The sequence below is a fragment of the Peromyscus eremicus genome, chromosome 3, assembly GCF_949786415.1.
Source record: "Peromyscus eremicus chromosome 3, PerEre_H2_v1, whole genome shotgun sequence".
Lineage (NCBI taxonomy): Eukaryota > Metazoa > Chordata > Mammalia > Rodentia > Cricetidae > Peromyscus > Peromyscus eremicus.
The window spans coordinates 80735291-80757677 of NC_081418.1; the positions used below are offsets into that span (position 1 = coordinate 80735291).

Genomic DNA, 22387 nt, shown 5'->3' on the forward strand with positions numbered 1-22387 from the left:
TTTTCTCACCCAAGCAGGATTTGCATTCAGATTCTCCAGTAAGTCAGTGTCTCAAAGATAACACACGTGAGAGGGGATCCAACTTGGAGCTCTGTGAAGTGCAAAGCATCTACTCTGGGCTAAAAGAAGAAATAGATGTTTCCTACGGTAGCCCCATTCTGACAGAGGAAGGCTTTCTCAGAAAGCTCCCTTTTCAGTTGCCCAGTTTGTCCACACCTGCTTATTTGATTTTTGAAGGTAAGTTAAAATAATGAAACCTGTAAGCTCCAGCTGGGCCACAGAAATTTAATTTTGGGAAAGCCCTTGTTCTTACCCTTATGATGGAAGGTTAGGTCAAAGGATGCCTCGCCCGCCTTCCCCCAAGGCTTTTCAGCCTGGGTCCTAGGGTGACTGTGAAAGAGGAAGGGGCCAGAGAATGAAGACCGCAGAGTCTCTCTCACTAGGGAGTAACTAGGTAGGCACTTCCGCCTGCATGCCTGCATGCCACTGCTGGGAACCTGCCTGCACCCGCCCCCTTCCTTTAAGTGGTTTCATTTGAGTAGGAGAGGAAGTTTTAACCGAGTGTCCTCCCCTAGCAGCAACCTAAACCACCAACGCCAAACACTCACAGCCCCAGGCTGAGAAGACAGTCAGCTGAGAGCTGCCACCCCTTAACCACCAGCCTGGTATCTTAGGCTGAGGCTCAGCTTGGACTGTAGAGGAGAGGTAGGAGGAGATGGGTTTCTGTGGGGAGAAAGCCTTGCGTCTAGATTCCTGGTCATTGCATTGACTTGTTGTTGTCCCATAGCGACACACTTGGCTTTGGGTGAGTACCAATGAGTGAAAAGCAAGGGTTGACCTCGATGGAATCGGCGACTAGCTTGCACAGTCAATGGAAAAATGGTGCAAGTGCTCATAAATACGGGTTTGGGAAAGTTGCTTAACAATTGCTCACCACCGAGATTAATGTCCTTGCCCAACAGCTAAATGCGACTAGTACCTCCTACTTCAGAGTAGGACTCTTAAGAGAAAATAACGCTTGTGAAACGAAGGAGCCTCACCAGCTCATGCACTTGAGTTACAGCACATGGAGGTCAGCGTGGAGCAGTGAATCACCAAACCGAAGAAGCTGAACTCGACAGTGGCTACAGATCCACCCCATTTAGTTGGCAGACCAAGTGTCGCTGTCCTGCTCGGATGCGAAGCGGAGCATCACCTTTAGCACTTGCAGCACTGGAGTGAGCCCCGGCATCAACAACGCAGGGGCGGCTCAGACGGGGTTCGGCAGGCTCGGGCTAGGTGTTGGGACACTGCGGACATCTGCGGATGGCTGGACCGCTCCCTCTCGCCCTTACTCTCCGCCAGACCGGATCAGCTGGTTCCAGTGGCTCACCTGAAGGAATGTGGGTGGCCCTCCCACTCCACCGAGTACCCAGCCAGCCCTGCGTGATAGCATCAGACTGCACACGCCTCTGGGCAAACGAAAGCCAAGAGAGGAACCGATACTCGCCTGCCCGCCCAGGCTCCACCCCCGCGCAGCTTCCCTTTGCTAGGCAACCACACCTCCCATCCCTCAGGAACCACTAGTAGTAAATGTTAGAGTTTCAGGAAAGCATCTAGAGGCCCTGCCCCACCCCATTCTCCCATCCTTCTACCTTCAGGTCTTTCCCCCTTACTCTCTCCCTTCTGCCCCTAAACAATAGCAATCATTTATACAGTCTGATCATCGCCAACAGGTGAGAGTCCTCACAAGAAAGACAGGAATTCTTGGCCCTGTTCTTCAGAAGATGAGTCGTAGAGACCTGAGGCCACCGAGCCATTTATTTCCTAGGATTCTTGGGAGTGGTCCTTGCTCCTCCACGTGGCTTAAGAACTGTAAGGAAGGTTTGTCTGTTAATAAGCAGCCAGAGGCTGCTCCCATCTCCCATTCCTCTGTGGGTTTGAAGGCGGCTAGTTTTAGCAAACACCTTCAAATGAACTGCAATCCCAAATTTCCATCTCTCCCCACCCACTGCTGAGGACGGAACCCAGGGCCTGCCAGATGCTAGGCAACCACACCACCCCAGCCCTCAGGAAACACCAGAGTATCAAAAGTCAGTGTTAGAATCTCGCATGGGAGCATTAGAATTTAAAATACAAAATCCAAGTTATTAGACAAAGGAGAACAACAAAGTGGTATAAATCTGGAGGGAATTTCCACACAGCCCATCTTCAGGTTTGTGCCTTTCCCATATTTTATTAAACTCGAGTTGTTGCTTAAAAAACAGCAGCATTATTAAAGACGCATCTGTACAAACATTTTACAAAAGAAAACATTACTAGTATCAGCTACATCAAGGGCAGGCAGAAGAACAGACGCAGTCCAACAGAGACATTTAAAATGTATTCAGATATTGGAAAGGCCTTTTCCTCCGGAACAAACGACGGCCGAGGAAGAAGGACACCGCACAGGCTCAATTAGTGAGCTTCTCTTCTCTCGGGGAAGGCAGGGAGCCGACGGATGTCAACCCACGATGGTACGAACACTGCTTTCCCATTTCAATCCAGTAAGTCTTTAGGTGGATTCAAGTCACTGAGAAACAACTCTGGGCTGCCTGGCATTTGCTCCTTAACTAAGCCACCTAGCCAGCCTTTGCTTAACTCTGGTCAGGTTTCTATTGACCGGACAAGGAATTTCAGAAATGCTTCCTTCAAGACCAAAGGCGAGGAGGTAGCCTGAACTCAGCATCTAGCGAATTTGTTTGTGGATAGAGAAGGAAAAGGTCAGAACTGGGAGGAAAATTACCTCCTGGCCAAGAATCAGCAGGCCAACTCATTGTGGTCTGGGATGATGTGGAAGCCCAGGACCTGCTGGGCATCTACAAGCTAGGTTCGCTTCTCATCTCCCCCAGCTCCTTTAGCTCCACCTTTCTGTACTTTCCTGACTTCCTCCGGTTGGTGACCACCAAGACGACTACCCCGGCCACTAGGGCCACTACAACCACAGCAATGACAGCGATGAGGCCGGCGGTGAGGCGCTTCATGGAGAACTGGGGGGGCTTCTCGTCCAAGTAGTAGATGAGCGTCCGCTCCACATGCAGGGGCTCCCCACGCACCTGAACATCCAGGCGGCGGCGGCCAGAGAACAGTGACTCCCCTTTGATGTCCCTCTCGAAGTAGTAGGCGACGTCAGCTATGTCCACGTCTCTCAGGCCCTTTTGCGACGCGTTCTGTCGCAGCTCAATCTGGATGATGGGCTCCTCATAGTGCACGGCTGTCAGAAAGTTGGGGCGCAGCTGGTAGCGGTCCTTGAAGAGCCGCCGCAGCTCGGAGTCCAGGTCAGAGTGGTTGAAGGCTCGGTCGGTCGGGCGGTGGCGCAACTCAATGAGGATGTGGTGGGTGCGCACTACTTCGTCGCAGCGCAGGCTCAGGTCGCCCTTGTCTGTGCGGCGCACGCCCACCGAGTTTACACACCAGCACACGGAGGTCTGATTGCACTGGCGTGCCTTGAAGTGGCCCTTGTCGTCGCATTCTGGGTCGTAGAGGCCATCATTGTCCAGGATCGCATGCTCACTAGGCTTCACCAGGCTGCGGCCGCTCTTCCCGGCGCTCATGCGCGCCTTGAGCAGCAGGCACTTGGAAGTCAGCGTGGTGCAGTCCACCAACATCCGTGAACCGATCGCCCAGCATTGGCAGCTGCCACCTGGGCCATCTAAGCTGCAGACGGTCATCTTGTTAGTGAGGCATGTGCAGTTGCTCGTCTGTGCAGCGCAAAAGTGGGTCACCACCGCCAGCAGCCCCAGCAGCAGCAGTGGTGTTAGCTCCGAGCCCCTAGCCATGGTGGGGTGGAGGAGATCGGACTTAGAGCTACTGACCAGGGGCAGGAGTTCTGAAGGATCACTGCAGGCGACTGCTGCCGGCTGCTCCCTCCAGCTCTTATAACCTCCTAGACCTGTAGGACTGGTTAGCCAGTGACTCACCCACTGGAATCTGGGTGGCACTCCCCATTCCCAGGTCCGGTGGAGGAAGCCACCATCCCTGAGCCTCCTGAGATAGGACCAGGCAGGGGAGGCTGCTCCTGCCATCTGCTGACCAAAAGTCCATAGAGGAAACCAGTACTTACCTAGCTAGCCCTACCCTGGAGACGCTGTCCTCCTTATGGCTCAGAACCAGGGCGTCCCACCTCCTGAGTTCCTCCAGAGGCCCAGCTCCTGACCTCCACGCCCTTCTCATTCCAGGTCTCATAATCCCATACCTCCTCCCTTTCTCTCCCAACTCCTATCTTCAGTCTCTTTCCTTCCCTCCCTTCTTGCTCCAGAACACCTCATAACACATTTACACAGTTCTTTCGCTGGTCAATAATATTAGCATGTCCTCATGACTTTCAGGACACAAACGGACTGTCTGTAAGCCCTATTCTAGGAGAGATGGTACAGATGAGGCAGGGAGACCTAGAGTTACCCCAGCCATTGATTTCCTAGGATTCCAGCCTGGATCTTCCATTTGGCTATAAGAACTGTAAAGGTATATTTATGAAAACAAAATGGTGCAGAATCTGAAGGCAGGCTAGTGAAACAATTCTATTACTACCACCTGCAGAATCCAGCTGCCCTGGTGTGCCATGTATTAAAAGTTCTATTGAACACACACGTGTGCCTATACTTGTAAAGATAAATGAGAAAGAAACATTTTTTTTTTTTTTTTTTTTTTTTTTGGTCACTAAGACCACTAGGTGAGATCTTGTACCATTTGATTCTCAGAGAGCAAATTATTGGTTTTCTTTCTCGGTAACCAATGGAGGTGGCTGAACCACTAAGTATAATGAGAGAATGGAGCCTGTGAGAAACTGTGCCTCTTTTATGGGATGAAGGGGTGGCAATCTCTTTTAAAATCTAGAGAAAGTCTACCATTCCAAGCTGTGGTAAAATTAACAATAATTAACAAACTATAATTATTCTTAGATCCACCTTCAAAACACATTTTATATATCAGCATTTAATGTGTGCCGGTAGTATACTGTACAAGGGTGTTGTTTGACTCATGGAAGCCAGCCAGGCCTCTGCACCATTAATTATCAAGCAATTCCCAAGGCAGACAGATGCAAACATATTATTTTGTCTTTATAGACAGAGGAAGTAGAGACACGAGGGACGAATTCTTACCCAGTAGCACCAGGAGATCTGGGGACACACCTCAGATTTCTACCCTCACCATCTCTTTAGGTGAACAACTAGCCTAGCCTGTTCAGCCTCCACCCACCCTGCCACGGAGCAAGATCTAATGTGCAAATCTGTGTGCATTTCTCTCAGTTGAGAATTCTCTCTCTCTCTCTCTCTCTCTCTCTCTCTCTCTCTCTCTCTCTCTCTCTCTCTCTCTCTCTGTATGTGTATAAAGGGGAAGAGAAAGACATTTTGGCTCTAAGGGTAAAGTTCATACTTTATTATATTAATTAGTGCACAGGGTCAGCTGCTGTCATAGTTACTGCCTTCATCACTGTATCCCTGCCCACTTCCCAGACTTCCACATGTTCTCAAGCCTTTGCAGAGTCATGTACCAGGAGTCTCCTCTTTAATTGGTTCCAGTACACAATTTTGATTTTCTACTCAATCATTGTTTACTTTCTAGAAGCCTTTCCTGATACACTCTTCCCTGATCCACTCAGAAAAATGCTTCTTCTCTGTACTCCCTTATCTTTTGCATCCCAGGGTTAGCAAAAACTACCCTTCCTGGGTTTCTGTTGCCCATCTGTAAAATGGGTACATCAGAGGCTCTGTTTCTTAGTTTTTTTTATTCTGAGAATCAAACTAAACAGACAAGACAGTAAATGGTAAAGCTTTGTAACTCCAAGACAATGTTATATTCCATTAAAAATTAGCCTGTCTTCTTGTTTTTTCCAATGATTGGCTGGGTGGCCAAAATCTATGATAATTGGCAAAGCCCCTTGGTTTTCCTTTTCTTTTTAAAGTTTGTTTGTTTATTTATTTAGTTTTTTTTCAAGACAGGGTTTCTTTGTGTAGCACTGGCCATCCTGGAACTTGCTCAGTAGACCAGGCTGGCCTTGAACTCAGAGATCTGTCTGCCTTTGCCTCCCACGTGCTAGGATTAAAGTCCTGTGCCACCACTTTCCAGGTTTCCACCTGGTTTTCTTTTCCCTGAGTCCCAGGCCAAATGGAGGAGAGCTAGTGAGGAGGGGCTCTCAGGGCTGAGGAACATAGGAGAAGATGGACTGATGTTGCTTGAGAGTTTCTCTCCAGCTCCCACCGCCAAGTCCCGCCAGTCCCAGAACCCACTTATAAAATAAACATACAGACTCTTACATTATTTAAACTGCTTGGCCATTAGTTCAGGCCTATCATTGTCTAGCTCTTACTCTTATATGTAGCCCATTTCTGTTAATCTTTACTTTGCCACGTGGCTCGTGGCTTACCAGTACTTTACATCTTCCTTGTCCTGGCAGCGGCTCCAGGCAGTCTCTCCTTTCCTTCCTCCTTCCTCAGTTCTCCTCTCTGTTAGTCCCGCCTATACTTCCTGTCTGGCTATTGGCCAATCAGTGTTTATTTACATATAGTGATATCCACAGCAGCCTGACTACTTAGTTAACTCAGCCCAGAATGGGATTTTGTTAGGTTACTAAGAGGAGTGGAGTAGTACTAGGTGTCCAAGCTTGGTATTCTCTTTGGGAGGACAGAGTGAACAAGGATGACCTCTAGATCCCCTGCCTGCCTTCCTTGTTTAATATCTGGTTCTGCCAGGCTTTCCTCAACAGGCACAAACCCACCCAGATCAGATTCTCCCTTCCTCCAATTAAAAACAAAAATCACGTGCTAGCTTAATTTCTTTGTATTTTTACTTTAATTTAGAAATACATAAACAAAAGCTTTCCATCGTCTGGGGATTGTCAAGTGCTTACAAGGGGCACGAGTCACATCAGTGTGCTGTGTCCCTGACAGATGATTTTAGGAGGCACTAAGTAATGTTTGTTGGGTTTATTCACAGTGAATTGTACTCAGAATGTTGCAACATTGATATGATTTCCCTGGAGTGTGTATGTGAACCACTTCAGTGTTGATGGCCTGGGACAGGTAAATATCATCACCTGTGACATCCTGGAATACCATCCCTACGTTAGCCCATCTTCCAAATGCCTAGCTTTAAGGAAGACTGGATAATGGCACCCTGAGAACTGCTTTCACACTTACCCACGAACACAAACTTTCATTGGCCTTGTGCCTGTAGGGAGGAGGGATATGTTCTGCTGAAAGGTCAGCTTTAGGGATTAGGGTCAGGGTTTAGGTTTGGTTTGTGTTAGGGTTAGGATTAGGGTTTGGTTATGATTAATAAATAATATGATTATAGGTTTAGGGTTGAATTAGGTTTAGTGTTAGGGTTACAGTTTTTGTTTGGTGGTTAAGGTATGGCTTATGATTAAATTTGGTGGTTGGAGTTCAGGTTAGTGTTACAGTTAGTGTTAGTGGTTGATATTAGGGGTTAGGGATAAAGTTAGGAGTTAGGATTAGGCTTAGTGTTAAGGTAAGGTTTATGGTTAGTGTTGACTTACAGTTGGGATAAATAAAGTTCACTTTAAAGTTGTGGTTAGAAGGTTAGGGTTAGGTTTCAGTTTTGTTTAGTGTTGTTAGGTTTATTGTAGATTAGGGTTAGGAGTAGAGAATGGGTTTGGTTTATAGTTAATGTTTGAGTTTTGAGATTTGGTTTAGGGGTTTATTTTAAGTTTTACTGTCAGAGTTACAGTTAGGGTTTGGTTAGTTTTGGGTTAGGCTGTCATAAGGGTTAGCATTAGAGTTCAGAAAAGGTTAGGATCAAAGTTGGGTTAGAGTTAAGTTTAAAGTTAGGGAGTTAGAGTTAGGGATAGTGTTCTGAGTTATTGTAAGGCTATTGTTAGGTGGTTGACATTCACACTATGTTTATATTTAGATTTAGAGTTGGTTTTAGGTTAGAGTTAGAGCTTGGTTTAGGGTTAGTCTTGGGGTGTTAGGGTAGGGCGATCTCTATGGTTAATATTAAGCATACAAGTGTTAGGTTTAGGCTTATGGTTAGGGTTAGGTTTTATATATGGTTAGGTTTTCAGTCTGATTAGATATAGGGTTAAGTTTAAGGTGTAATTGTGAGGGCTAGTGGTTAGGGGTAGGGCTTCTGGTTGCTGATTTATTTAGGGCTAGTGTTTGAGCTAGAGTCACATTTGTGGTGAGAGCTAAGATTTGGTTTTGATGTCAATTTAGGTGGAATGTTAGTTGTAGGCTTAAAGTAAGGTCAGAGCTATGGATAGGATTGGGCTTAGATGTAAACTTACAAATAGAGCTATGTACATGTTTAATTTGGCTTGGAATTCTGGTTAGAGTTGGAGTTAAGTTTAGGCTTAGGACTCAGGAAAAGAGTTTAGTGTAGCATTAGGGTAAGGTGTAGAGTTAGTGTTAAAAATTGCTTAATAGTTAGTTTTAGACATAGTTTTGTGATTCAGGTAGGTGTAGAGTTAGGGTTTGGGTTATGGTCTGACTAGGATTATTGTAGGGCTTAGGGATATTGTTAGTGTTAGGGTTAGACAAGACTAGACTAGGGATAGGATAGGGTTAGGGTTAGGGCTATGGTTAGTGTTGGGGTAGAGACAAGTTTATTTCTAAGATTGTTGGAAGTATTGTTTGAATTATGGTTATGCCTGGGTCAGTGTTAGGACTGGGGACTGTCTTAGTTATATTTCTAAGATTAATGGTAGAGTTGGAGGTAGGTTTAGAGTTAAGGTCAGTGTTACATTGTTCTTAGGATTAGTGTTTGTTCTGTGGTTAGGTTTAGAGTTAAATTTAGGTTTATGGTTCAGATTGCTAGGAGAGCCATTGTTAGGATTTTCATTAGTGATAGGTTAGGGCTTGCTATGAAGTTCTGTAAAAGCTACAGAAATTGTTAGAACAAGAGTTGAGGTTGGTTTTAAACCTATTTTTAGGCACTTTGCTTAAGGTAGTGCTACAATTCCATTTAGGACTAGGGGTATGCTTAGGGCATGAGTTTGAGCTTTTTGAAGGCTCAAGTGAGTGCTAGAATTTGGGTTAGTATTCAAGTTATTTCTAAGATATAGCTAGTTTTAGGTTTGTGGTTAGGGATAGGATTACAACTTAGGTTAGAGATAAAGTTGGGGATAGTGTTAGAAATAATGTTAGGTTTAAGGTACGGCTAGGGTTAGAAATCAGGTTGGGGCTAGTGTTAGAATTGGGCTAGGTTTAGGCTTAGTTTTAGGGTTAAGACTAGGGTTTGAGACAGTATTTGGGTTAGGTGTAAATCTTTGTTCAGTTTGAGGGATAAGATTAATGATAGGTTTAGGGCTTTGTTTAGGTAATGTTATGGTTAATGCTTGGTTTAGTGTTTTGATTAGGTTAGAGGTAGGGTGAAGGTTTGATTTAAGGCTTCAAAATAACAGTAGTGCTATTATTTCTAAGGTTAGTTTAAGAGTTAGAGTAGGCTTAGTGTTAAGGTAGGGCTATATTTGTTGTGTTAGTGTTAATCCTGGGGTTAGTTTTACATGTAAGGTTATGTTTAGGGTGAGGTTTGATGGCAGAGCCAAGGTTAGAATTATGGATGGGGTTCAGTTAAAGCTTGGTGCAAAGCTGGTGTAAAAGGAACAGCTAGAATTGGAAATAGCATTAATGTTAATTATAGACCTAGCTTTAGTGTCCAGGCTTGAGGTAGAGTTACAATTTCATTTAAGTCTAGGGATTTATTTAGGGCTACTGTTTTAAGTATAGGATTAGAGCTAGTTTTAAGTTTAGTGTCATGGCTAGTGGTAGATATGAGTTAGGGCTAGGGTTAGAATTAGGGCTATGTTTTGGGTTAGTGTAAGAGTGTGTGTTTTTTTTTTTTTTTTTTTTTTTTGGTTTTTCGAGATAGGGTTTCTCTGTATAGCTTTGCGCCTTTCCTGGATCTCGCTCTGTAGACCAGGCTGGCCTTGAACTCACAGAGATCCGCCTGGCTCTGCCTCCCGAGTGCTGGGATTAAAGGCGTGCGCCACCACCGCCCGGCTGAGTGTGTGTTGTTTAATGTTAGACTTAGGGCTGGTATAAAGTTAGTGTAGGAGGGTTAGGATTAGGGTTGGGTTGGTTAAGACTAGAGGTAGGGCAGGTATAAAGTTAGTGCAGGAGGCACAATTAGAACCAGGGTAGAAGGTATTGAAAACCTAGTTTTAGGGTATAGACCTGAGGTAAGGTTACAGTTTTATTTAGGGTCAGAAATATATTTAGAGCTAGTGTTTAAGCTAGGGTTAAGTTTAGTGTGAGAGATATGGTTTGAGTAAGTATTTAAGTTATGTTTAGGCTTAAAATTAGTGTTAGATTTAAGTCTATTGATAGACTTAGAAGTACATATAGGGTTAGGGTTAGAACTAGGGGTCCAGTAGGGTTAGATTTATGCTTAAAGTTTGAGCTGTGGCGGCACAAGTCATGGCTGAACAGGCTTTCAGAAAGTTTCTTCTGCTCTTTGATGGAGTATTGGTTGAAAGAGTGCCACCAAAACCATGACCAAAGCATTATGCTTCCGGAAAAGTCTCAAGGAAAAGTATTGCAAGCAACATTAGTGGCTGTGGGATCAGGCACGAAAGGAAAGGGTGGAGGGATTCAGCTAGCCCGTGTGAAAGTTGGAGACAAAGTTCTTCTCCCAGAGGCACCAAAGTGCTTCTAGATGACAAGGATTATTTCTTATTTAGAGGTGGTGACATTTTTGGAAAGCATGTGAACTAAAATCATTGTTGAGGTTGTGTCGCATGAAGTTGCCCATTCTACTGACGTTCTGAACTATTCATCATGTAAATAATTTCTATGCCTCCCTTTTGTAATAAACTGATGACACCTAAACTAAAATAAATAAATAAAAAAAAGATTTTTGTTAGGATAATGTGGTAGTTGAATGTAATTGGCCTCCATAATCTCACAGGGAGTGGCACTATTAGGACATGTGGCTTTGTTAGAGTGATTATGGCCTTGTTGGAGGAAGTGTGTCACTGTGGGGGTGGGCTTTGAGATTTCTTTTGCTTAAGCTTCCCTCAGTGTGACTGAGAGTCGACTTCCTGTTGCCTGAAAGATGTAGCACTCTCAGCTCCAGCACCATGTCTGCCTGCATGCCACCATGCTCCCTATCATGATGATAATGGACTGAACCTCTGAAACTGTAAGCGAGCCACCGCAATTAAATGTTTTCTTTATAAGAGTTGCTGTCGTCATGGTGTCTCTTCAAAGCAATAGAAAACTTTACTAAGATAGACATGATTAGATTTAAGTTATGGTTATGGTTTAGTGCTCGGGTTAGGGTTATTGTTATGGCTAGTGCTGTAATCCCCTTTAGATATAGGCTCAGGGTAAGGTTGGAGCTAGGGTGAATTTTTTCTTAGATGTAAATTTTTAAATAGAACTGTGTGAGGGTTAAATTTAGGGTTGGGTTTATGGTTAGGGTCAGAGCTGGTCTTAGGACTCCAGGGATAGATCTTGGTGTAGCACTAGAGTCAGGGGTCTAGTTAAAGTTAGAAATAAGTTTATGGTTAGTTTTTGTTTATGGTTAGTTTTAGTATTCTGGCTATATGTATGATTAGGGTTTTGACTAGGATCTGTTTAGGGTTATATTAGGGTTAGTGTTAGGGTTAGGGCTAGGGCTAGAGACACTTTTAGTTATATATTTAAGATTAATGCTTGAGGTTGAGGTAGTTTTAGGGTTATACTTAGACCTGGGTTAGTAGTAGGGCCATTTGCAGTATTAGGCATATTTCTAGGATTGATGGTAGATTTAGAGATAAGGTTTGGGTTAAGTTTAGGGACAGTAGTGCTGTTATTTCCAAGTTTGGGTTAGTATTCAAATTAGGCCTAAGGTTGGAGCTAGTGTTAGGTTTTGGGTTAGGCTAGATAGGGTTGTGGTTCTGGTTAGAATTTAGGGCTAGATTTAGGGCTAGTTTTTGGGGTAAGACTAGAATTAAAGCCAGTGTTTAGATTAACTGTAGAGCTTTTTTTAGTATTAAGATTAAGGTTAAGGATGGGTTAGGACAGTGTTTAAGTTATTGTTATGATTAGTTATAGGTTTAAGGTTTCGATTACTGCTGTGGTTGAGCTATCAATATTATGGTCAAATGTAGGAATAGTGTGCTAGGTTAGGATAAGGGTTAGTTGTAAACTTACAAATAAAGCCGTGAGGGTTAAATTTAGAGTTGAGGTTATGGTTAGGATCAGTACAGCATCAGGCACTACACTCAGAGTAGGGATAGCTTTGTGCTATCAGGACTCATAACTTGGGGCTGGATCACTGGCATAACAATACCATTTTGGGGAGGTTCGTTAGCATATAAAGGCCTGTTTTGGGTTAGGCTCCTCCCTGAGCTGCAGGATGGCCAGCCTGGGCCTTGCTTCTGAGACCTACTTCCCACCAGTGCTACCTGGTGGCAAGCTCTGGCATCACATTATTATAAGTTACACAAAATGGTTTCAGCTAAGTTTCTAACAGATATAGAACTTTCTTTAGTGTTAGGGTTAAGGGTAGGTTAATGCAAGGGTTTTGGTTAGTGCTAGGGTTAGGGTTATGATTATTGCTAGGGTTCCAATTAGTATTAAAATTAGTATTGTAGTTACAGTCAGTCATTTGCTTAGTGGAAGGTTAGAGCTATTGCTTGGATTTGGGTTAAGGCTATGTGATTAGACAGAGTGTTAAGGTTAGGGTTTGGGGTTTGAGGTTAGTGTTAGGTTGGAGTTAGGGCTAAGGGTTGGATTTCTGGTTACAGGTTAGATCGGGGTGAGTGTAGGATTAGGGTTAGGACCAAATATGCAGTGGTCAGGGCGACAGCTAATTAAGGATAGGAAAGGCACCTGTGCTTTGAGCTGCAGCTAATCAGGCAAACCATGGACACCTGATCCAGGGGTGAAGCTAATCCGAAAGAACTGTGGGCAGCTCAGCCAAGGGTTCCACTCTGTACAGAAAAGCACAGAGACCTGAGTGTAAATGTGCATCTGCTCGTGAAAACCGACCATACCAGTTCCAGAGGTGCAGCTAATCAACAAACAAGCAAACAAACAAACCACAAAACAAAAAGGAAGACAGCTGTCACCACAGCTTAACTAATGGCACACATACTTGTGTCTAGTGCACCAACTAATCAAGAAAAGTACAGGAACTTCTGACAAGGGCACAGATAGTCTGGATAAGTGAAGACACCTGTGTCTTTGCTGCAGATAATCTGTGTGAGTGCAGACACCTGTGTCTTTGCTGCAGATAATCTGTGTGAGTGCAGACACCTGTGTCCTTGCTGCAGATAATCTGTGTGAGTGCAGACACCTGTGTCCTTGCTGCAGATAATCTGTGTGAGTGCAGACACCTGTGTCCATGCTGCAGATAATCTGTGTGAGTGCAGACACCTGTGTCCATGCTGCAGATAATCTGGTAAGAGTAGATACCTGTGCCCATGGTGCAGATAGTCTGGATAAGTTCATACACCTGTACTCATGCTGAGATAATCTAGATTTAGTGTAGACACCTGCTCCCATGGTGCTTTTAATCTGGATAAATGCACATACCTGTGATCAGGGGTACAAGTAACCTGGTGAAGTGCAGACATACGTGCCCAGGTGCACAGATAATTAAGAATAAACACTAATGGGCCTACCCAAAGTAGAGACAAAAACAAAATGAGCAAACATACAGAAAAACCAGACAGCTTTGCCAAGGGACTTAGATAATCAGGAATAGGTCAGCTTGCAGTGTCCATGGCCAAAGGCAATCTGGGAAACAGCAGACACCTATACCAATACTTTAGCTCATCAGGAAAATCAAGAAACCTGTGCCCAGTGGAGAAATTCATCAGAAAAAGAACATAGTCCTGTGCCCAGGGTCCAGTCAATCAGGAAAAAAATCACCAAGAGCTTTTCCCAAGATTTCATATAATCATGAAAATCACATACACCTGTGCTCTGGGATTCATATAACCAGGGAAAACACAGACACCTGTGCCTGGAGGCACAGATAATTAAAAGACAAAAACAGGCAGACATCTGGGCACACATCAGCACACATGGAAGCACCAGACAGAGGCACACAAAAGCATATTAGTATAACACTTCACATGAATGTACTAGTACAGCAACACACTCCAGTGTATTACTAAAGCACTACACAATGGCAACAACTGATGGACTACTACTGCAGGGTAAGCTGATGTGCATTTACAACGAGGTAGGTGGATGTACTTGTATAGCTCTGCACATATCTGAGCGAAAACAGCAGGGCACACATTTTCAGGAGTAAAGCAGTGCCCCACGATGGACAAGTACACGTTTCAGACGGAAGCTACAATACAACAGAAAGAACGGTTGTACTATTAATGCACTGTACACAGATGTAACAGCAGTGAGTGTAGATTTACAAGAAAGCAACACATGTGTATAGCACTTCCCCCGAATCATGAAATACTAGTTCAGAAGTATAGAAGTGCATACTGACGTTCTGATATAACTGTGCATATGTGCACGCTAGTACAACAGTTCAGATGGCTATCCATGAGCAGAAGTGTACATGGATGTACTCCTACAACAGCACACATGGATGAATTATTACACCCATATACAGGAATGTACAATTGCAGAAGCACACGTGGATATACCGCTACAGAAGGACATAAGGATAGTTTAGTAATCTAGTGGTCAAGTAATTGCTAGACAAGAGCACACATGGATATACTACTGCAGCCATGCACATGGGTGTACTGACAGAGCAACAAAGATTCATGTACTGCTGCTGCAGTATACACTGATGCTCTGGAACATCACTGCTCATGGTTGTGTGGGTAAAGTAGCACACTTGAATACACATACAACACTGCACATGGACATCTCCACACAGTTTGAAAGATGGATAGACTAGTGCAGAAGTAGAACACTGCCCACTGATGTCCTAGTGTCACCTAGTACATGGATATACACGAAGAGCAGAGCACAAGGATGTCCTTGTAGTGCACTGTACATGGAAATACTCACGGTACTGCACATGGAAGTAGTGGTACCCTTCCTCACACAGGTGTACTGGCACGTCAGTGCATATGGGTATAGTATTAAAGCAGTGCACAAGGAGGCACTGGGACACAGTGTACACCGATGTGCAAGTGAAGCAACATGAACTAACATGTGATTACAACATGTGATTACAACACTTGACAGGGATGCATTTGTATAGCAACACACATGAATATGACACTATAGCAGTACATAATCATTCAGTTATATATAAGTGGACAGAGATGAACTGTGCAGCAACATACACAGATGTACTCAAAGAAGTTCTCAAGGATGTACAAGTACAGAAGTGCATCTATATGTACTACTGGAATAGTACACATGGATTTACTCATATAGCATATCACACAGATGCAATAATAGAGCAGTGATTGCTGACATTCAAGTACAGGAGTGCATATGATTGTGCCAGTATAGCAGCACACTTGAAAGTACTAGTACAGCAATACACATAGATGTACTAGTAAAGAACCACACATGGATTTAATATCAGAGCAGTGGTTATGGATATACTCCTATGGTTTCAAACATGGCTGTACTATTACACTTGTAGACACAGATGTGCTATTACAGAAGCATATAAGGATACATTACTATAGCAGGACATATAGGCAAACTAGTAAACCGATTCCATGACCCCATAGAGGTATTAGATAGGAGCATACATGGATATGTGAGCACCATGATGTACTTGAAAGCAATAGTATTGCAGCGTACATGTATCTCTAACTAGAGCACTGTGCATTGGTATCTGAGAAAAAACAGATGCCCTACTACTGCAACATAAACAGATGTGCATATACTGAAATGATGGAGCACAGGGGTGTACTTGTACAGCAGTGCACACATTTGTAGGAGTAGATCAGTGCACATTGATACACTAGTTCAGCAGTGCACCTGTATGTACACATATAGCAGCAAACTTGGTTGTACTACTCCTGCATGCCCATAGATCTATGGGGACAGCACTATACATATATTCACTAGAACAGAAGTGCAAACAAAGATACTATTACTGCATTGCACATGGACACAGGTGTACTTGTGCAGAAGTAGAGCAGTGCACACAGATGTTCTGTAATTAGTGTGTCTGTGTATTTCTTGGTAAATCAGAGCACATGGATGTCCACGAACAGCACTCCACACAGGTGTACTAGTGCAGAAGCATACACAGAATACAAGTAAAGAAGTGCACATAGATTCACTGTTATGGGAGTGATTACACATGTTCTCACAAAGCAGCACACATGGATGTAAGAGTATAGTAGTACATAGATGTACTATGATAGAAACACACAAATGTAATGAGTCCCACAGCATGATATCAGCTTTCATGGAACTAGACCGTTGCACACAAGGATGTACTACTACATCACTGCACATGAATGTGCTAGTAGAGCAGTGCACATACATCTATTACTAAAGCACTACACAATTTTATTATACATCAATAAGTAGTCCTTGCTCTAAGGACTTAATGGACTTGGAATGCAGCAGACAATTTTCTGGCCTATGCAAAGGCTTTGGGTCTTTAAGAATAACAATCTAGGGCTGGAGAGATGGCTCAGAGCTTAAGAGCACTGACTGCTCTTTCAGAGGTCCTGAGCTCAATTCCCAGCAACCACATGGTGGCTCACAACCATGTGTAATGAGATCTGGTGCCCTCTTCTGGCCTGCAGTCATACATGATGTATACATAATAAATAAATAAATCTTTTTAAAAAAAAAGGAAAAAAAAAGAATAACAATCTAGTGTCTGTTGCTTAAAGAGCACCTTAGCAGGGACATAACGGGTTACGGCTCAGTGACAGAGAACATTCTCAGAACACACGAGGCTCTGGGTCTCAATACTCAACACCAAATATATAAATAAATAATTAAAAAAAAATCTATCTTAACAGCTAGTCAAGGAACTAGGTTAATGGATCCCAAAGTCCCCTGAATCTCAGCTAATTGTTCTTGATGGAAGCAAAGGTTAAATAGTAATTTAAGTAGTCCTTTCAAAGCGTTATATATTTTGCTTGTTTGTTTGTTTGAAGACAGGGTTTCTCTGTGTTGTTTTGGTGCCTGTCCTGGATCTTGCTCTGTAGACCAGGCTGGCCTCGAACTCACAGAGATCCGCCTGGCTCTCCCTCCTGAGTGCGGGATTAAAGGAGTGTGCCACCACCACCTGGCTTCCAAGTGTTATCTTTAATACCATTTCTATTTAATTTTATTAAAGTGCTCTACCATTTATGTGGATTCAAGCCATAATCTATAACCACACTAATCTGCTCATTTTTATGGTACTCCTTTCTGTGTCTGTGTAAGCCTGTAATCCCAGTGCTGAGGAGGCCCAGGTAGGAGGACTGCAGGGGTGAGGCCAACCACACAGTGAGACCCTCTCCCAAAGACCAAAGATATTTACATAATTCTTTTGTGTTCTAAACTTAAGAAATGCCCTTTGTCACATACACAATGCAAAACGACACTTCTTAAAACATGAATTAGGTCAATTAGAAGACTGTGCTCAAACACTGTAAAACCTGCCTTTCTTTCCTACATCTGACTTATCATAGTTATGTCTCAGTTTGGCCCCCTTGTCTTCCAATAATACCATAAGGGCTTGAGTGACAACAGAGTTTGGGGGTGCTTTCATGCTGATTTTCTTCACCATTATCTCAGAGAAAGCTGGGTAGAAACTTCTGCTGAGTTGGGTCATTGATTGTGATGAGATTGATAGCGGTTGGAGCTGAAATAAAGTTCTGAAGAGCAGTTGGGACAAACGGTTTAATTCTTACCTATACTTTTGGAACAAAAAGATTTAAAGAACATTCCACAATGTTCTTTAAAAACCCCGGAGAAAAACAGCAGAAGTGTCCCATGCCGGCTTACGTGTGTAATCAGCTACACCAGTAGAACTATATAGCACTTGGCGTGTTGGTTGCCAGGCATCCCACTGCTGTGCTCAGGTAGACCAGGTAAGAAATGGGCTTGCTGCTCTTATGGACTCACCATGTGAATGTTCCAAGGTGTCTGCACAGCAGGAGGGCTGGTGGAAGGGTCAGCTCTCCGTGTTGCCTCTAAGTACATTAACTGAACTAGTGTATGGGTATCTGTTAATCCAGAGACTCAAGACCAGCAGCTGGGTTACAACGCAAACCACTGCCAGGAAAAACAGCACTTCATATAGAAAACAAACATAGATTTCTTCAGGGACAGTTTTGAACCCCACCTTCTGTCCTCATCACCCAAAACCTCAAGTCAAACAAAAACTGTGCTGTCATTAGTCATACATGTCCTGATATCAAAACATGATACAACATGGAAACTGCTAACTAAATATTTTCCTTGTAATGAATGATGTATGCACCAAGAGTATCACTGAATCACTGGGATGTGGCATTTCAGTCTGGAAATCCCCATGTAACCATCTTCTAGGTTAAGAAGCAGAACACTAGCAGTGCTTCAGAAGCCCGCTGGGGGCTCCTTGAAGCAACTGTGTCGTCAGAAGTAGCCATTATGTAATGTCTAAAGCTGCACATTAATTTTGTCGATTTTTTAACCTTCGTATGTTACGTCAGTTTGGCAGAAGCACTCGTTCACTCTAACTTTTACCGAGTGCCAATTGCAACAGCTTTAGTTTCCAGTTTCCAGAACGACAACAGCAAAGGTGTGTAGCTGACTCAGTTGCTAAATTGGCATTATTTTTGACTCCCAAGGAGCCACGTATTAACTGAGTAAATAGCAATGATGACCGAATCTATTCTAGATTCAGTCAACAATATACCTTCAAGCTTTGAAAGTTTCCTCCCACCACCGCCAGGCTCCTGTGCCAGGAACTAACTGTATCACTTGAGACAAAACAACACTTACCTGTCTGAGAGAAGAGACAGGGCTTGCATGAACATTATTCTGGCCAGGAGGACTAGAGCAGTAGTAGCTACTCTTCTTAAAGGTCATGAGGGCTTACAAGGGCTGCTGCCTGCTTCCCTGATGTTACTCTCCCAAAGGAGCTCTTTTCCACAGCCATGGTAACTCGAAAACAGGATTTTGTCCAGGTCTCAACAAAGAAGGATAAAAAGTATCTGGACTACCAGTCTCCCTCCCCCTTTTATTTTATGTGTGTTCTAGTCAGCACAGAAATATAGCAAGACAATGTGCTTGTTCACTAGAACTAGTAGAAAATTCCTTAAAATAATAAACTTAGAGATTTATGAATTAATAGAAGAAAATTTCCACTAAATACATGTTTGTTTTTCTTCATGTTGTTTATCATTTCTGATATGAACAGACACAGGATAATTATTTTTAATATTTTGTTTTTATTTTATGTGTAAGAGTATTTTGCCTACATGCATATATGTACACCATGTGTGTGCAGTGCCCAAGGAGGCCAGAAGCAGGCATCAAATCCCCTGAAACTGGAGTTTCAGACATTTGTGAACTGCCATATCAGAGCTGGGAACAGAACTTGGATCCTCTACAAGAACAGCAAGTGCTCCTAACCATTGAACCATGTCTCCAGCTCCATAAAAGGTATAAATAAAATATGTTTTGAGTACACATAAAGAACTAAATCATCAATACTACCAATTTTTATTTTGAGGTGTGTGTGTGTGTGTGTGTGTGTGTGTGTGTGTGTGTGTGTGTGGTGTTTATGTACCTATTTGAGTGTGTGCATTCATGCTCATGTGAATGTGGCCAGTCTGGTTAAATCAGTGAGTTCCAACTTCAGTGAAAAACCCTGTCCCAAAAATAAGGTGGAAAACAGTGGAAGAAAAAACCTTCATGTTAACCTCTGGCCTACATTCCCTGCCCTCCCCCCACCAAATGACTAAAGGGACTTGGTGGTATGAGGTGATGCTAAACCACTGTCCTTGCTATTTACATAAGAAGCATATTAAAACAGACAATAAAATAAGACAATGAATAACAGACAATAAAATGGTAGCTGTGACCGTAGCTATTGATATTCCTAGTACATCACTGTCATGGAACTGAGCTGGTTCTGACACAATGAGCCAGTCAGTCATTTAAACCAAGCGGTCCAGCAAGCAATTAAAATTCTTCACCTGTTAGTTTTTCATCTTCATCAGCATCTAACATGTCTCAGTCTTCTGGAACTTAAATAAATATATGTCACGTAAATACAAACATGGTATAGTTCTGGTAAGAATGGCTACTGAAAGATACATATAAAACTTTCAAGGAGTCCAAGTCCAGAGCCCACAAAATGAACTATGGCACCATCTGCTGGACACCTAAGTAAACTGCACTTCTGAGGCCACTGGACTAAGGGAAAGGGAAGTGGGATCAAATCAACGTTCCAGCTGATCATGGAGGTGAGTGCTCCGACACACAAACAATGCTCATTTCAAATTTCAAGATTTTTTCCCCCACAATTAGGACAGAAATGCTTTTAAATGTTACATCTTTTTCCTATTCTGAAAAAATAATAACGCAAACAAATTACCATTCTGTGGTAAAGCTGACATTTGAACTTGGAATCTTTTACTTTTGACTCTCAAGTGTGGAGTGTTGTGATCAAAGTACATCAGGTGCATTTAGGTAGAGGTTTAGTTACTATAGACATGAATAGAAACACTCAAGATGGTAAATTTTAGTAGCAGATGTTGTGCAAGGACTAGACATAAAAATACATGTAAAATAAAAAAGCTCTCAAAACAACTGCCCACCCTCACACACCGCATCATGCTCACCAAGATGTCTGAGGCTTTCCCCTTGTACCTGCTTCAAACATAGACCATCATGTTTTTATACAAAAGTTAGTACCCAAAATGCAAGTCATTAGAATATTGTAAGAGTTCATTAATGGAGCAGTAAGAGTGAGTGTCTTATGTTATATGACAAATGCAATAAAAATGCTGTATGTATACACATGCTTACAGATAAATGGCTGCTTTACAAAAAAAGTGACAATTTTGGTTACCTACAATAATTCTTTTAATCAAACTTTGTCCCCCAAAGTGCTAAAAATTCAATAGTTGGCAAAACTAGAGAATTAAGTATATAAAGAAAGTCTTTTTTCCCATAGGAGCTCATTTCAATAGAGTGTTGTATGTTTTGTCATGAAAAACATCTTAGTTCAGATGCCAGAAATATGGTGAGAATTGTCTATTTGAATTCTTGACCCCACACTTCCTGAGGGTTAGAAGATGAAGACCTTGACCACAGTCTGCCAAGACACTAATGGTTGGCATAGTCAAACTGCTGTGAAGGGTCTGCTGTCATGCCACTATTCCTGGGTTCTCAAGAGGCCAAAAATGGCTCCCAGATATGCTGGGAACAGAATTTCTTGATCTATATGTGCTCTGCCCCAATTCCTCAGTCACAGGACATCAGGGAAGCTCAAAATTAATTCTCTACATGAGAAGGGATATGAAAAATAATTACCAGCAATGTGTGAGTTGCTAAGTCAAACTTCTTGTTACTGTCAAGCGACCTCTAGCTGGTGGTCCACTTCCAGGAGCTGCGTTCTCTGTATGATCCGGATTATCAGGGCTACAAATGCAAACTGGAAAAGAGCACAAACTCTTTAAATTATTATGAAAAGAAAGCAGAAGTACAAACTTGCTTATGGTACTGCCCTTTTCTCCAATAACACTGAGAACAAAATAGTTTGTGTACAGGTGTGTTCACAAATGCACATGAATGTGTGTGTGTGTGTGAATGTCTCTATGAGAATGTGTGTGGAGGCCAGAGGCAACCTGGTTGTCATTGTCTTCTTCTTCTTCTTCTTCTTCTTCTTCTTCTTCTTCTTCTTCTTCTTCTTCTTCTTCTTCTTCTTCTTCTTCTTCTTCTTCTTCATCTCCTCCTCCTCCTCCTCCTCCTCCTCCTCCTCCTCCTCCTCCTCCTCCTCCTCCTCCTCCTCCTGTAGGATGGGAACTTTCCAAGTAGGCTAGGCTAGTTGGCTGGCTAGTGAGTCCCAGGATCCACTTGTTTCTACCTATGCAGAGCTGGGATTACACAGATGTCCACTAAACCTGGATTTTTCTTTTGTTTGGTGTTGGGGGGTGGGTTACTTTATGCCTCCCTCCCTCCCTCCCTCCCTCCCTCCCTCCCTCCCTCCCTCCCTCCGTTCCTTCCTTCCTTCCTTCCTTCCAATCTTTCTTTCTTTTGAGCACACGTGTGTGTGTGTGTGTGTGTGTGTGTGTGTGTGTGTGTGTGTGTGTGTATTTTGAGACAGGATCTCACTGTGTACCTCTGGCTGGACTGGAAATCACTATGTAGACCAGATTGACCTTGAACTCACAGAGTTTCACCTGTCTCCACAGAGATTATTGGTGTGCACTACCATATCTGGCCATGCCTAGGATTTTAAAAAGGGTTCTGAGAATCACACTCAGATTACAAATACTTTACCAACCCAGCTATCACCCCTTAAGAAGATG

General features: G+C 43.2%; 1 protein-coding gene and 1 pseudogene across 1 annotated transcript; one reads left to right on the forward strand and one right to left on the reverse strand.

Annotated features, from left to right (window-relative positions):
• Window positions 1-2212: 2212 nt before the first annotated feature.
• Tacstd2 (tumor associated calcium signal transducer 2) lies at window positions 2213-3855 on the reverse strand. The gene has a single exon (XM_059256707.1). The coding sequence runs from the start codon at window positions 3795-3797 to the stop codon at window positions 2838-2840; it is 960 nt and encodes a 319-aa protein (XP_059112690.1). The 5' UTR covers window positions 3798-3855; the 3' UTR covers window positions 2213-2837.
• A 6542-nt stretch (window positions 3856-10397) lies between these two features.
• On the forward strand, window positions 10398-10694 carry LOC131905908 (10 kDa heat shock protein, mitochondrial-like; annotated as a pseudogene).
• The last annotated feature ends 11693 nt before the right edge of the window (window positions 10695-22387 follow it).